We start from the raw sequence: 14955 nt of genomic DNA, 5'->3' as shown, positions 1-14955 counted from the left end.
GAGGCAGCAAAGTGGCGAAGGCGGTTTGTATGTTTTCCCGTGTTGTATCCGGCAAGGAGGGGCAGGTGGCAGGCCCATGGGTTAGTCTTTGGTGGCAACGGACGGACGAGGGGGAGGGATGGAGGCCCCTGGTTCCTTGTTCCTGGCTCGGGCCCGTAGCGGTCACTAGGCTGTTCTCCAAAAACGAAAGGAAACCGACTGCCGCACCTGCAACTGCGTCACTAGTGCGCACCCACCCACAACGCACACCAAGAAACAGCCACCTCCAACTTTGCCCGTGGCTCACAATTGTCCTTCTAATAAGTCTCCTGCTTCTTGTCTACTGTTCATCACGGCATTATACGCATCTCTAACGCCATATCCTCACCCGCCATCCGCTCGTCGCCTCGATCGCCGTCCTCCCTCTCAACGGGCCATGTGCGGCCATGGCTTCTCCCATTGAGTTCTCCAACGGCCACCATCCGCAGCTACAGTACATTGACCTGGCGTTTGATAACGAGTCCCTGGACGACTCGGCGCGCGAACTTGTCTACAGAATCCAGCCAAAATGGCGGGACAGCCCAGGCCAGATTGAAATTGTCAAATTCACCGACGGCATCACAAACACTGTGGGTTCTTTTGCTTCACTTATCTGGCACGTGCCCCGGGCTCATGGCAGGTATTCTAGCTGCTCAAGATTGCAAAACACACTCCAGGCCTCTCTGAAGCTGAGATTGACCGCGAATCGATCCTCCTCCGAGCCTATGGCAATCACACCGAGATCATCATCGACCGTGATCGAGAGGCCCGATCACATGCTTTGTGCGCAGAACGGGGATTGGCCCCTCCCCTGTTGGCAAGATTCAAGAACGGGCTCTTATACAGATTCATCATTGGCCAAGTCTGTACTCCCCGGGATCTGATCAGTGAGCCGATATGGCGTGCGGTCGCCCGGCGCTTAGGTGAGTGGCATGCGCGCCTGCCCATTGCCGCCGTGGTGGGAGAGGACAAGAAGGAGGTCTCCAATGGCGTCAATGGCCATGATGCGAGTGGTAGTCTTGCTTCGCGGCGGCCCGTACCAAATATCTGGTCAGTAATGCAGAAATGGGTCCATGCTCTTCCCTGCGACACTCCGAAACAAGAGGCACGCAAGGAACTGCTCCAGAGAGAACTAGATCGGTCGTTCCACGACCTGGACAACGAGCGAGGGCCCGGCTCGTCAGGCTTCGTCTTTGGACATTGCGACCTGTTGAGTGCAAACGTTATCATGCTGCCAAGGGACTGTACCAGTAGTAAGACGGGTGGCTCGACGCAGGTCGCCTTTATTGACTACGAATATGCCACGCCTTGTCCTGCCGCTTTCGATATTGCCAACCATTTTGCCGAATGGGGTGGCTATGACTGTGATTACAACATGCTGCCCACCCGATCCATGCGCCGTCAGTTCCTCCAAGACTACCTCAGCTCGTACAAAGCCCACAGCGACACCCCGGTCCCCAACAACATGCTGGATGTTCTGTGCGATGAAGTTGACCGATACCGTGGCATGCCTGGCTTCTACTGGGGAGTCTGGGCTCTGATCCAGGCGACCATTTCCGAGATCGACTTTGACTATGCTTCGTACGCTGAGGTCCGGCTGGGCGAGTATTATGCCTGGAGGGCGGAAGAGAATGGGAGCCGAGTCCGACAGGGAAATGAAATGCCTCTCCGAGAAAGACGGTGGATAGAGGAATGAGTGAGATAGAACAGTTCAAGAGGGGCTGCTTGTCACACTAGGGTTTCCTGGAGTGGACAAGAGTGATTGATATACGAGGGTGTGATTATTGTCATCACCATCACCAGGCCTTCCAACCACTACAACTACCACAACCATCGTTCTCAGCGCCATCGTCGTCGTCGTTCGTCAATCATCCTCAAAAGTGAGCTTTGTGACACACGGGTTTTCTGTCTGCACGTAATGTACATACCTACTTAGACTGTCTCTATTCCCCCTCCTCCTTCCTTGGCCTTTCCCGGGACCCTGGCACTTGCTATTAAGTAATAAGCAAAAGGACCGGATGGTGCAGAGTAAGCACAGCCTAATCGATTCTTTGGTGGTCCCCATTTCATAATGCAGGCTGCTTACGTTATTTTATGGCCCCCCCTTGCAGCGACGTCGCACGCAAACCTCCACTCCCCTTCAGACTTGGGCCACCCACCGCCCCTGCTTCAATCTCTCAGCAATAGCTCGCCCTTGTCGTGGACCGTGAGTGAGTGAGTCAGGCAAAGCAGCAAGTCCATGCGGCCTCGTCTGCTTTTAAAGATCTGACACGAACGACCAATCTCCTGCCTGTTTTATCCCCCATTTCCGGTAGGGCTCAACCAGATAGTGGGGAACAGACCTGGGGGCGGCTGCACATATAATCGACCTCCAGGCTTTGAGGGCTGAAGCCAGAAAGCTGTTCGGATTGTCGGGCCTCTTCACCACCATCCTTGTGCCCGAGAGACGAGCACACTGCCTTCCCTCAAGCCCTGTGACATGGGGGCATATATACTTCAAGGCCCAAGCTGGTCAACTGTTGTATTGAATATACTACTCTCTATCTGGACAACTGGCTACTCCCCTACCCCAGGCCTAATTTTTTCCCCTTCTTCGAGGACGGAATTCGTCCCAGGCGACTGCCAACCAAATGCCTCTCGCGTCACAGAACACTGTGTTCATCACATACAACAACCCCACCGAATTGAAGAGTAGACAGAATCGCCGGGCTGTTTCGTCGTTTGCCTCCAAGAGCTATAGGCCAACGTCGAAACGCATCGTGCTGGACAGGACGCACTACCGTCCGTTTGTGCGACGCTCCGAGGGAGATACGCCGCCAGCGACAGGCTCTAAGACGAAAAGGAAGATCCCTCCGAGCGGGAAGCAAGACTCGGAAGAATCCTCAACCCCTCTCCCTCAAGAAGTGCAGCCTCGAAATGACTGCATACTGGGGAGTCCTATGGCGGACCCCTTCACCACCTACCCCATCAGCTATGCACCCTACGTACCCTTTTTGGTGGATTATTGTAAGTCTTCTCAATCGCCTCGATCTTGGGCCATGTTTGGGGTGCCACCATGTTGGATCTTTTGCATATTAGCTATGCAGCGCATCAGAAAGTGGAAGCTGGCTTGATCTACTGAGGATAAAAAGCATAGCTGACAGAATTTCTCTCACTTCAGTCGTCCGATTCCTTACTCCACGGTTCAGTCCAGCGCTTGCGGTCGAGACCAGCCGTTACCTCATTTGGTTCAACGTGGCGATGCAGAATGCCGAGCTATTTCACGCTCTGATCGCCCTGAGTCAAGTATACTACAACATCGACGTCAAGGGGTTCGGCAACACCCACTGGACAGCGCTGTACCACCGTGGCGAAGCACTGAAGCAGCTCAGGTACAAAGTGGAACGGGGCAAGAACGCCGACGACGATGCTGCCATCTTGACCGCCCTGTGGCTGATGGATGTCGATGTAAGTCGCGGCTCGTCCGTGTGGAGGTGGGAATCAAAATGCTGATGACAGTTCAGGTGGCGCACGGCGATCTGCACGCCTATGCAATGCACAAGCGGGCGAAAGAGAGGATGGTCTTGACCAGAGGTGGAATACGGAAACTGAACGCCGAGCTCCAGGACGAGCTATTGAAGTTTGTGGTTCTGGTGTTTCCCTGCGTATAAGGTCCCGTTGGCTAACAGATTGGCCGCTAGGAGCGAATTCTTCTTACCGCTTCTCCTGCACGGCAGGTTCATTTGCGAATTCACCGACGACGACAATGTTCTGGTGCGTTTCAAAGAAGACCATCCCGTCAAGCCGGCACAGATGGGAAGATTACAGGGACTCTTCGCCGTGATCGCCAGTAAAGGCCTCATCACATCCCAAGCGGTCGAGATCCTCCATCGGATCTTCAGGCAACTTTCGAGAGAGCCGCAGGCTTTGCACAGCGGCAATCAACATGAAGGAGGCGAGGAGAGTGAGGGCCTGAGAGGCTCACAACAGCCCCAACCGGTTGACCAAGCCTTCAACGAAATGAGCCGTGTCCTCCAGATGACTGACGAAGTTGTTCCACAATCACTCCACCACAGACTCTTCCTCGCCCTGCTGATCTATATCTTCAACTTCCACAATCAACCACAGCTCCTGCCTGTAGCGAAGACGCCATCTTCTGCACCGTCTTCGTCTTCGTCTCCCGCTTCCATTGGCACAACGACCAAGGCGCGCCATCCGTATCTAAGGATCCTATCCGACGTGGCTCTGGAGCTCTCACAACCCAGCAACCCAGGCGATCCGAAGGCAGTCACGGAGCGCGAAGTCACGCTGTGGACCATGGTTGCGATCGGCTCCGCGTCGAGCTTCAGCCCATGGCGGCTCGAGATCCCGTTCATGGGGCATTTGATCGAGTTGATGGAGCAGGACACGGCTGAGGAAGAAGACGAGGGGGATATGCTGCTGACCAGCAATCACGGTCCCGTAGGGGTGTTCTCTGCACAAGGACCCCCAGCAGAGGCCGAGGCCGAGACAGCCTCCATGCCGCCGCCGTCGTCCAGGAGAAACGATAGAAGAAGAAGCGGCAGCAGCATCAGGAGCAAGAACCTGGACAAACTCACGGCGTGTCTGAGAGGCTATTACCTGTACGGCGCGGACAATAGAACCCTGCGGAGTTTACAGAAATTGCGGGCTAGAGAGCTGGCTGGCACGGCCCCGGCCACAGGATCCTCCATCATGAGCAGGGCATGAAGAAGTATGTATGACTAGGTATGAACATTGCCGTGAGGGAACGCGGAAGCCATGAAGGGGAAGCCGACTCGTGCGCACCTCCCCGGTCGCTAGTCTTCGCGAGGTGACGGTCTGTCATTCTGAAATCCTGTGCATTCATTACTCCACTTTGACGGCACATTGTCTAGCTTTGGCTGCTTTGGGGTCTAAATTCTAGGCACTTGGTTTCAACGTACATGCGCAAAACACTCCCTCACCTCCCTCACAAACAACTGAGGCACTGTCCACGACGAAAAATGCCCTCCCTTATCTAGCTCCCTCCAATGTATAATATTGCTATAATACCGCTCAGCCCAATGGCGCGGCACATATCCATTCTCGCCCCGAAACTGACTCACTCCCACCGGAAGATCGATCGGCAGAGCAGTGTTGTCCCCATTTTCCCAATACAGCCTCATCGATGAAGTGATGCTATTCGTGACCCAGAACACCATAATATTATCAATCACCTCCTTCTTGGGGATCATAGTCAGAACATCCTTCTGCCGACCAGGCTCGTCCTGCGACCACGCCGATAGCTTCTCGAATATCCACGCCAAGAGGCCCGAAGGTGAGTCTGCAAGCGAATAGCCTACAGTCTGGGGCCGAGTTGCATGTTCTAGGAGGTATGCAGATTCCGCTCTCTCCCACTTCTCGAGCAAGGCAAGAGCTCGTTGCTCACCTTCTGTCAAACCCATCTTTGAGCCTTGCGTTTCCTTTTTGGCGTCGAAGAATGCGGTGTTCATGTGTATACCGATAAGTGACGATGGCGGAGAGTTACTAGCGAGTTCTGCTACAATATCCGCACCCCAGTCGCCTCCTTGCGCGACCCAGCGGTCGTGGTAGCCAAGGCGATCCATCAATTCGCGCCACGCGGCCCTGCCGTTCCCGGAAAGTTAGCATCGTGGCTGTCTCAGGTACAAATTCTGAGGATTGGGAGGTGGTTGCAGGTGTCAATGGAACAAAGCACATTTATTGCAACTCGCCATGAGCATGACGGGAGCGGGACACTTACGCGATCTTTGCACTGCCCCACCCTGTCTTCGTAGGCTTGCCAGAAAACCCGAAGCCAGGAAGCGTTGGTAGAATCAGATGAAACGCATCTTTCGCCTTACCGCCATGACGCGTTGGGTCAATTAAAGGCTCAATGGTCGGCAGCAATGCGATGATGGTATCGGGCCAGCCACCCGTCATGATCATCGGCAGGGCATCTTCGTGCTTTGAGCGGATGTGGTAAAAATGAATATCGAGACCATCGATCTCGGTGAGGAATTGGGGGTAGCTGTTGAGTCTCTTCTCGCATTGTCGCCAGTCGTAGTCGTGCTGCCAGTATGAGCATAGATCCTTGATTGTCGATAGTGGCAGGCCCTGAGACCAGTCCGAGACAGTGGCTTCCTCAGGCCATCTGGTGTGCTTGAGGCGCCATTTGAGATCCTCTAGCTTAGAGTCGGGCACTGCGATTTTGAAGGGACGAATCTGGCTGTCCGTGACTGGACATTCGATTTCCTCCCATGATTCTGTGATTTCTGTGGTTGGTGTGCGATCTGATCGCCACCGCAAGATGTTGAGCATCTCAGGCACGTTAACTGCTCCTACTGCCACAATGCAAGGGGAGAGCAGGTGAGAGGAAGGTGAGAAGTGAGTCGCGTGCGAGTGGTTCGTGAAAACGGCACGGCCGGGGTGAGCCCGGAGACCCGGTGAAGACACATCGGCATCATTCTGTGGGTCACCACGTGACTGATCCTGCCGCCACAATGAATCCCAGAACGCTTCATAGACGTCTTCTTCCTCAGGACAACGGTTAACTTGAGCGATGTTTCATGCTGGGCACGGTATCGTTCTCCTTCTACCATCTTCGAGTAAAAAGTTGATTTGAGGACGCTCTCCTTTCAACTGTTTGGAAGCCTACTCGAGAGATAGGCGGAGTTCAACGATAGGTGGTATTCCGATAAGAGTAGCATCCTTTCCGGTCGTGTAGTAACAGAAATTCAAAGTATGGGGAGGAGACTCCCATCCTGCGAGCCGCCTGCTCCCTACTTAGGGGTAGTGAAGGCACCTATTCTTTTAATAAATGACCGGCTCCGTTATTTCTAAAGGGAAATGTTTCTAGTCCCACTGAAGCCGGTACGAGTGGCCAAGGTCGGCGTTCTTGGCACCGAGGGAAACCCACCTCTAAAAGCGGCGGCGACAACCGCTGAATTTGGAGGAAATTTCCCTGCAACTTGCGCTGAGCTGTAATTATGGCGGATTGGCAAGCTAGTTACGATTCAGACGCAAGCTTTGGGAAGCCTCACCCGCCGCTTTGCTCTCCTGCTAACGACATTTTAGTCGACGCTGAGTAATATAGGATAGGCTTATAGTCGAGGCCCAAACCGGGCCCCTAAGCCCGAACTAGCTCCTGAGAAACGGCACCAGATAAGCTCCCTACGGCTCGTCTAGTACTTGGGCGCGCTCTCGCGTACTCGGCTAGACATCCGTCACGTGTCCGAGTAAAGCGGCCTCGCTCCCTTTCCTAAACGAAAAAGGGAAGGGATAAAGTATAGTTTGGGGATAATATAATAGATATATATCAAAATCCAACCTCCCCCACTCCCCACCAATCAGAAAAACCACCACCATGCCTCTACACGTGCACCAGCTTTCGCGCGCCAATCCCGCCGACGAGCTGTACTTCCCAGCCATTGCGCGGATCCATCTCGCGGCGTGGCTGACGGTGCCGCTCATGCGGGCCATCTATTACGGGGGCCCCGAGGCGCACCCGGCGTACCTCAGCTCGATGGCGGAGCGGCACCTGCGCGCGTTCCGCGAGGAGGACAACTGTCGCTTCGCCGTCGTTGTGGACGACACATTGCCCGCCGACGAGGAGGTAGCATCAAAGCAGGACGCCGGAACGGGAGCCGTTCAAGGGACGACGACGGTGGCCGCGGCGGCGCCAAAGGGCAAAGTCATCGCTGCGATCAAGTACTACTTTATCGAGCCCAATCCGCCGGCTCCCTCATCGGCCGCATCGCCATCTCCCACTACAACCACAGCGGACTCAAACCAGTCTTCCGGTGGCCCCTCCTCTGCGACAGCGATCCGGACGTGGCCGGCGTACTCGCACGTCACCCTCGCCTCTGCCTTCTGGGAGCAGCTGGTCCAGGCGCGGACGCGACTCACGGCGCTGCTCGGCCGGCACGTCCTCGTGGACAACCTGTACACGGACCCGGGGCACCATCGGCGCGGAGCCGGGGGAATGCTGATGCGACACGCGTGCCGGGAGGCGGACCGCTGCGGGTGGCCCAGCATGCTGGAGGCGTCGCCCAAGGGCATCGGGGTGTACGAGTCTGTGGGATTTCGACGATTCAATCCAGGTGGAGGAAACGAAGAGCAAGACGGCTCGGAGATCTGGGTGGATCTCCAGCGGTGGGAGAATGGAGGAGACAAAGGAGTCGAGTTCTCCAAGCAAAGGCTCAAGCAAGAGCTTCAGAGTGGTGGAGGGAGAGGAGAAGGGTGGTATTGTCAGGTTCTCATGGTCAGGCCGGCTGGGTCGGGTGGAAGCAGTGTCGGCGACCAGAAGGAAGTGGTCGACATAGGAAAGGGAGAGGCCGCTGTCGTGGAGCCATAGAACACTCTCTCGAACAGACAGCACCGTCGCTGAGCTTCGAGACTACACCTAGAACACGGATTCCCGTTTACATACACTAAGTGATCGATTTTGCGTCGTCACCTATCTCTTGCATATGACTTGTAGACCGCATGACGGGCTCTTTCAAGAGCTGGAGAGGACCTGCCATCAGTAAATTTGCCCACCTGCATTCCGGACGCACCTCAAAACGTCTCCCACCAAGTACAACGACCCCGTGATACAGAGCTTCAGCTCCAAAGAGCTGTCTTTCGAGTCTCTCGAGGCGATGCTGACCGCTTGTCGGATGATGACTCTCATCTTCTTGTCAGGCGTCGTTTCAACATGCTGGCCAACAATGTCTCCGATACGCTCGTCAAAAAGGGCTTCAACAGCTCCACTCGTGTATTTCCTGGCGATCTTCGCCAACTCCACGGCTGACATGCTCTTCACCCATGGCATTCCCTCAACAGCGCCAAAGGAACACGTCACAACATTATCGGTGGGTCCGAGCAGCAGTCGGAGGATCTCATCGGCTTCCTTGTCGTTCTTGACGGACAAGAGCCATGTCACGGGGAGAGAGGACTTGGGATCAGGACGCCGCCATTGTACATCCACGTAGGCAGCCAGAGCTGCAGCGGATTGTTGATTGTGAGCCCCATCGAGGAGGACCTCGGCCTTGAGGGTGTGTCCAGGTCGGCTAAATGCGGTCATGTGCTGTAGATTCTCCGGCCACAAGTGCGGAGGAAGAGCCAGCCATTGTAGACGTCCAGGGAGAGACGACTGAGCCTGTGGGATGAGTATTTCCAGAGACTGCTTCACGGCTTCAAAGCGCTTTCGATCTGTGGAAACAAGGTAATCCCGCGGGAAAATCAACGGTGTTGGTGACCTCTCCGTGGTACCAGGGGGTCTGGGTGCGTACACCTCGCTGAGACGTTCCTCCGCTAATCGAAAGCAGGAGAAAGCGAGATAAAGGTTCTGACCCTGATGTTTCGCCAGGCCCAGACGTCGAATGACCTCGTCTAATTCGCGTCTTTTTTCTTCGACAGAGATATAGACACCTGCTGCTCCATTTCCTCCCCACCCCAACTCTTTCAACCGGTTCTCAGCCACGTCGATGACGTTTCTCTGATTGCTCTGGTCGAGCACCACAGGCACTTCCGGCTTGAAGATTCCAACCTTTTCTCTAGTAATAGCCTCGAGCGAATTGCCCAAGAAGTCAACATGATCGAGGCCAACCTTGGTCAAGACGCTGACCACCACATCCTCAGGTCTCAGCACGTTGGTGGCATCAAGCCGGCCGCCGAGTCCACATTCGATGACGGCAACATCGACCTTGGCATCCGTGAAGAGCTGAAAGGCCGCAGCTGTGAGTATCTCAAACTCTGACGCATTAATGTTTTCCTTCGCGCAACGGTCGCGGAAGTGTTGCTCGACCCGGAGGAATCTGTCTCGCTCGACGACCTGTTTATTGAGGGTGATGCAGTCCCAGCGGTCGATGATATGAGGAGAGGTAAACCGCCCGACTTTGTAGCCCAGGTGGTCCAGAAACGTAGAGACCAGGGCGGCGACGCTGCCTTTGCCATTCGTCCCAGCGATGTGGACTGCCCTCCAAGGTAGGGTTGGATTAGCACTGAAAAGTGGATTGAGCAATTGAGTGATCCGCTGGAGTCCGAGATTGATCATGCTGCTGAAGGACGAGGGGCCACTAAATGAACGACACACGACAGACCCAAGAGACCAAGGCTGATGGCAAGCTTCCCAACAGATTAAGAAATGCAAATTATAACAACTGACTCGTCGTTTCCGTTACCGTGTGGCTAAGATAAGATTGTCGGAGACTGTCATAATGTGTAACTGTGGCTGAAAGAAAAGAAGCGAGAAGGAGGAAAAATAAGGACAGTATTGTTTGGTAGAGCAACACAGTGCGAGACGGAAGTTGCGATGGCACGAAGATTGAATCTGGAGATGAAGTTGCGACTGGGAGCCTTGTGGTAAGACCGATTGGGCCAATGGGGTTCCTGCTGGCCCGTGACGAGGCTGGGCACCTGTATTCGGATTATACGTAGCGAGGTAGGTACCATATTATTAGAGGATGGAGAGCAGCTGGAATTAGGAACCGCCTTCATGGTTTGTTTATATGGAATACCGAGGGTGCACTTCACTTCTTTTCTCTATTCATTCCTTCTAACGGTATCCAGCGCCTCGCTAACATCAATCAGCCGACAGCCTGTCCGAGTCCTTCAATCCCCCGAGGCCTGGTTGCCCAAGTGCGCTCGCTCACTCGTCGAGACCCAAGTGTCGTCGTATAGATAAATACCGCTCATACCCAAACAGCTTCAACTCCACCCTCATGAAGCTCACCCACGCCCGTAACAGCCTCCAAAAGTTCTGCGGACGGAGAAAACTCCCCCTCCGTCGGATCATGTCCTTTTCGTTCTGCCAGACCGTCCAACTCGCGTACTTGGCCAAGATGAGCATTGGCCTCATTGGCTGAGTCGAGCCCAATGCCTCGTCGAGACTTCTCGTGAGATCGTTCGTCTTCAGGATGAGAAGAATGATGCGAGGCACATGACCCAACAGCTGGACAAGTTGCGCGAGAAGGTCTTGTCCAAAAACCTCGCCAATGTTTTCCTTTTCCACGTCGTCCCGTACTGAAGTGGTGATCTCTTTGCGAGTCAACACTCGATAGTCACGGCCCGTGATGGCGGAGGCGAATAAGGGAAATTCTTTGTCACCAATACCCGCCACTTCGTAGGCGTATTTCCGCATTTTCGCCTCGTCTGCATCGATAACCGCAAGCCACAGTTTCGCATAGTCTCTCCTCAACTTGTCGTCTGGCATTCGGTAGAGACCATGATCGTAGAGAATGACGTCAAAGTTGTACGGATACCTCCTCTTCGGATTGTGGCGAATGGCGATGTTTCCGGCGTGAGGGTCACAATGCAATGGGGCACCTTTCGAAAAGATCATGACGTTGAAGATCCGCGCCAGCGTCGCCGACACTTCGGCCCGCGAGATGTTGTGTTCTTTGAAGTAGGGCAGATTATCTACCCTCGCTCCCATAACATAGTCCATAACGAGAATTCTTTTGTTGGCTGATATCACCTGAGGTATAACGAGTGGGAACCGAGTATGTCGTTCGAAGTACTGTTTCGCATACATGGCGTTCTGCCCCTCCAGCCGGAAATCCAGCTCTTGCGGCAGAGAAAAGTCCATCTCATTGCTCAGCCATTCTAGGTCGTAGTCAGGGAAGGCTCTTTTCAATGTGCGAAAGGTGAACCTTGTCAGAGCTAGATCCAGCGGCACCCACTCTTCGAGACTGGGATGTTGCACCTTGACCGCCACTCTCTGACCTGTGTCCTTCATCACGGCCAAGTGCACCTGCGCCAGCGACGCTGCCCCAATTGGATCCTTCGTGAAGTCGTCAAAGTGGTCCTCTATCCGATGGCCCGTATCTTTCAGGTACATCTCTTCAATGGACTCGTAGGATGAGACGGGACATTTGTCCTGCAAGGGAACAAAGGTCTCGGTATACTCGGTGGGGAGCAGATACCCCATCGACGAGATGTGTTGGCCCAGCTTTATGAATATTGACCCGTTTGCCTCCATGGCCTTCAGCGTCCGATCGGCACATCGTTTGTGGCAAGCCTTGAGGCTTCTGTTGTGCTCTTCCGGGTCGTCGTGCTGTTCGTTGAGCGTCACACGGTAGCTTGTACCCGTCAGCCTTTCTTCTCCGAGGTATCTAGAGAGATCAGGTCGCCCTTACTCATTTATACACACCGCCAACGTCGTAACCACCCTTCCGGTCCTCTCTGCGGCGAGCCAGCCATGCTTGATGTCGTCTCCGAACAGTAACAGACTTGCACCTGCAGATCCACCTGCTGCCGCCCAGTACACGGCCTGGCGCGGTCTCACTACCCTGACCGGTCTTCGGCTAGAGGTGAACCCTCTCCGGGGCTTGTCGAAGGGATTCTGGAGGTTCTTGCAGCGAGGACACGTCCAGGTGGCGCGGCCTCTGAGGAAGGCGAACGGGGTGCTGTTGGTTCGCATGAGCGAGATGTGTGAGAAGACTACCGACTCGACATAGATGGCAGGCCTTTCGAGCAATAATCGGGGCAACGCAGGTGTCTGGGAGCAGAGAACGATGATGGACCGTCAAGCTCAAGACCAAGAATGATTGATTGCTCGAGGCATCTGATGACCAGATTTCGGGAGATCGAATCACCGATCACACGACGGCAAAGAGGAACGAGAAATTTGCGGAGTTTTGGTTGCAGGCCAATGACGTACGTACGCAGCACATGTTTCTCCTCCCAACGAAAATCGCCAACGGGCTTCACGGTCACGAACTCTCTCGATAAACCGAGAGCTGGAGGGTGACAAGATCTGCTGATTTCTTTTTGGGATAGATCCAGATATATACAGTTCATGCTCTTTTCCGCCGGCTCTCTAACCAACGTCTTTCCTTCGAGTCTGACCCTTCCTACCGTAGCTGGGCGTCGCATGTGTAGATATTCGCTCAAAAAGTGCTTCGTCTGAATCTTCACCCTCTCCCTCCCTTCGTAGCCCATCTGCTTGTAGAGCAGCTCGCCTTCCGGAGAAGCTTCAATCCAACAGGGCAGCATCAGTGCGTCGGCCACATCATTTCCCCACTGCATCATCATGCGTCCACACCCTTTGCCCTGATAGTCGGGGTCTGTGAAGAGCAAGAAACAGAGGACGTGACCTTCTGTGCATTCGCGCCGGCGGCGGGTAAGAAAGTCCTCCATCAAGAAAGCGGCATCAGCTCGTTCCTGCTCGGTTTCGAGATAGGAAAATGCGGCTTCTTTTTGTGATTCCTCTTTCGTGGTTGTGCCGGCCTCGCCACTGGTTTGCCTCTCGTTGTTCTTCGCCCTGTCTTGCTGCTCCTTGGGGGTCACGTAGGTAGGGAAGATCTTCCAGTTGCTTGCACAGACGATTCTTCTCCTCCGCTCCGTGGCAACCGCATGACCCTGCTCATCAAGCACATCCACGTTGACCTCCGCATCCAGATCCTCGATCTTGAGAAACACGTCTGCGGGGTCATTCTGCAAGCCGTCCAGGAGCGTCCTTTTCGAGTATGCGTAGCTTGCCGGAGATTTTCGCCCAAAGAACACATTGGCCAGGTCGATCTTGCGGAACGACTCAAACATCATGGGGACGATTGCGTCGAGGTCCTGCGGCTCGAGACGGGAGAGGACAAGATGCATTGCTGATGAGTTTGTTGTCTTATGAGTACTTGCAAAAGTTATCGCCAGTAGGTGTCACTGTGGAAATTGTGATGATATTGTTATGTTCTTGATCAAAGCGATCATCCACAGAGTCGAATTAGCTTGGGAGAGTCGACGCCTTCACCGCTAAGAGGTCATGAGTCTGTACAGCCACGCCGTGTACCTCACCACCTCCCGTTGATATGAGCAGGAAGTACCTCCAAATGGTAGTGTGATACCATAAAATCTTCCCTTAAAAGATATCTTGCGTAATAGGCAACACCAAGGAGCTTACTTTTCAACCGTAACTTACCTGGAACGCTGGTCTACAGCTCAGAAAGTGTACACCGCCAAATTTGGGAACGTCTGACATGTAAGCACAGGGATTGGTAAAGAGGACGGTAATGCATATTATGTGTTGACAGGGAGCACAGCTGCAGTAGCTCGATGTGACAATGCACAGAGAGAGGTGAATACACCTTAAAAGGGGTTGGTGAATGTTTTGCTCCACCTCTCGTTTCTTTCCCTGAAGGCAATAAGGGTTTAATAGATTGTAGCGAGCTTCAGAGATGGAAATGCTCAGCTGTCGGTGCTTTGGTCTCGGCCTCGGCCGGCCCTTGTCAGCACCTTGGGAGTTGAGTTCGTCCCGAGCATCGTGCGGCGATATGCGTTGCAGATCCGGAAAAGCTTGGGTTGAACCTCTTTCATCTTCGCTTCTCTCCTAAACCAACAGTTCAGCTCTGTTGTTTCTGCACTCTTTCCTTCACAGCTTCTCAAACACACCTCTGAGCAAACTATCCGTCACCATTCAATCAAATGAGACGGCTGGGGCACGGAAATGAATGATATTGCAAAATTCTTTGCATTGATTCAGCTCTCCGATGGAGGCTTTGCTGCCTTTGCTGAGGCTCATAATGGTATGTACCGTTTTCTCTAGTGTTTGTCTGTATCCAATCCAGAGCGCTCTCGAACCACTCAAAAGCTCCCCTAAAAGTTGGCCAACCACGTCGGCAAGAAACCGACATGGTGGCGATCAAGAAGAATAAAACCAGGTTTCCAATTCTCGCCTTATTGCACCGTGGCTAACTACCATGGGGTTGAGCCATATGCTTTTTGATTCTTTTCCTTTCATAAATGTTCGTTACAATCTCGTCATATTTGAAAAATTGAAGCAGTGTGGCCACAGCAACGGCTCGCGTGGCGTTTCCTGTGACTGCACTGACGATGATCTTCTGACAAAGAGGCTTCCCGGAAGCACTCTGGTTGTGAATTTCGGTTATCGACACATGAGGGTTTCTGTGTGCATGTTTGCTCGGCAAACAGGTTCAAGAGCTCGGTGTGTCGATTCCGATAAAGGAGTGGGATGATGGGAAGAAC

At 53.8% G+C, this 14955-nt stretch overlaps 6 protein-coding genes across 6 annotated transcripts; 3 read left to right on the top strand and 3 right to left on the bottom strand.

The window, feature by feature from the left end:
- Positions 1-425: 425 nt before the first annotated feature.
- AYL99_05855 (hypothetical protein) lies at positions 426-1714 on the top strand (the record flags this gene model as incomplete). Its single annotated transcript, XM_018837367.1, has 2 exons — positions 426-608; positions 668-1714. 2 exons carry the CDS (start codon positions 426-428, stop codon positions 1712-1714), a joined length of 1230 nt encoding a protein of 409 aa, XP_018694220.1.
- Positions 1715-2648: 934 nt separating this feature from the next.
- Positions 2649-4725, top strand: AYL99_05854 (hypothetical protein; the record flags this gene model as incomplete). The annotated part of the gene is made up of 4 exons (XM_018837366.1): positions 2649-3024; positions 3179-3465; positions 3522-3637; positions 3699-4725. The coding sequence occupies 4 exons, from the start codon at positions 2649-2651 to the stop codon at positions 4723-4725; spliced, it is 1806 nt and encodes a 601-aa protein (XP_018694219.1).
- Positions 4726-5010: 285 nt separating this feature from the next.
- Positions 5011-6315, bottom strand: AYL99_05853 (hypothetical protein; the record flags this gene model as incomplete). The annotated part of the gene is made up of 3 exons (XM_018837365.1): positions 5011-5040; positions 5103-5622; positions 5759-6315. The coding sequence occupies 3 exons, from the start codon at positions 6313-6315 to the stop codon at positions 5011-5013; spliced, it is 1107 nt and encodes a 368-aa protein (XP_018694218.1).
- Positions 6316-7360: 1045 nt separating this feature from the next.
- Positions 7361-8350, top strand: AYL99_05852 (hypothetical protein; the record flags this gene model as incomplete). The annotated part of the gene is made up of 1 exon (XM_018837364.1): positions 7361-8350. One exon carries the CDS (start codon positions 7361-7363, stop codon positions 8348-8350), a length of 990 nt encoding a protein of 329 aa, XP_018694217.1.
- Positions 8351-8518: 168 nt separating this feature from the next.
- Positions 8519-10033, bottom strand: AYL99_05851 (hypothetical protein; the record flags this gene model as incomplete). Its single annotated transcript, XM_018837363.1, has 1 exon — positions 8519-10033. The coding sequence occupies one exon, from the start codon at positions 10031-10033 to the stop codon at positions 8519-8521; it is 1515 nt and encodes a 504-aa protein (XP_018694216.1).
- A 594-nt stretch (positions 10034-10627) lies between these two features.
- AYL99_05850 (hypothetical protein) lies at positions 10628-13578 on the bottom strand (the record flags this gene model as incomplete). The annotated part of the gene is made up of 3 exons (XM_018837362.1): positions 10628-12059; positions 12117-12386; positions 12809-13578. 3 exons carry the CDS (start codon positions 13576-13578, stop codon positions 10628-10630), a joined length of 2472 nt encoding a protein of 823 aa, XP_018694215.1.
- Positions 13579-14955: the final 1377 nt, after the last annotated feature.

The sequence above is a fragment of the Fonsecaea erecta genome, assembly GCF_001651985.1.
Source record: "Fonsecaea erecta strain CBS 125763 chromosome Unknown Scaff4, whole genome shotgun sequence".
In the NCBI taxonomy this organism is placed as follows: domain Eukaryota; kingdom Fungi; phylum Ascomycota; class Eurotiomycetes; order Chaetothyriales; family Herpotrichiellaceae; genus Fonsecaea; species Fonsecaea erecta.
This window is presented reverse-complemented; position numbering and strand designations above follow the sequence as displayed.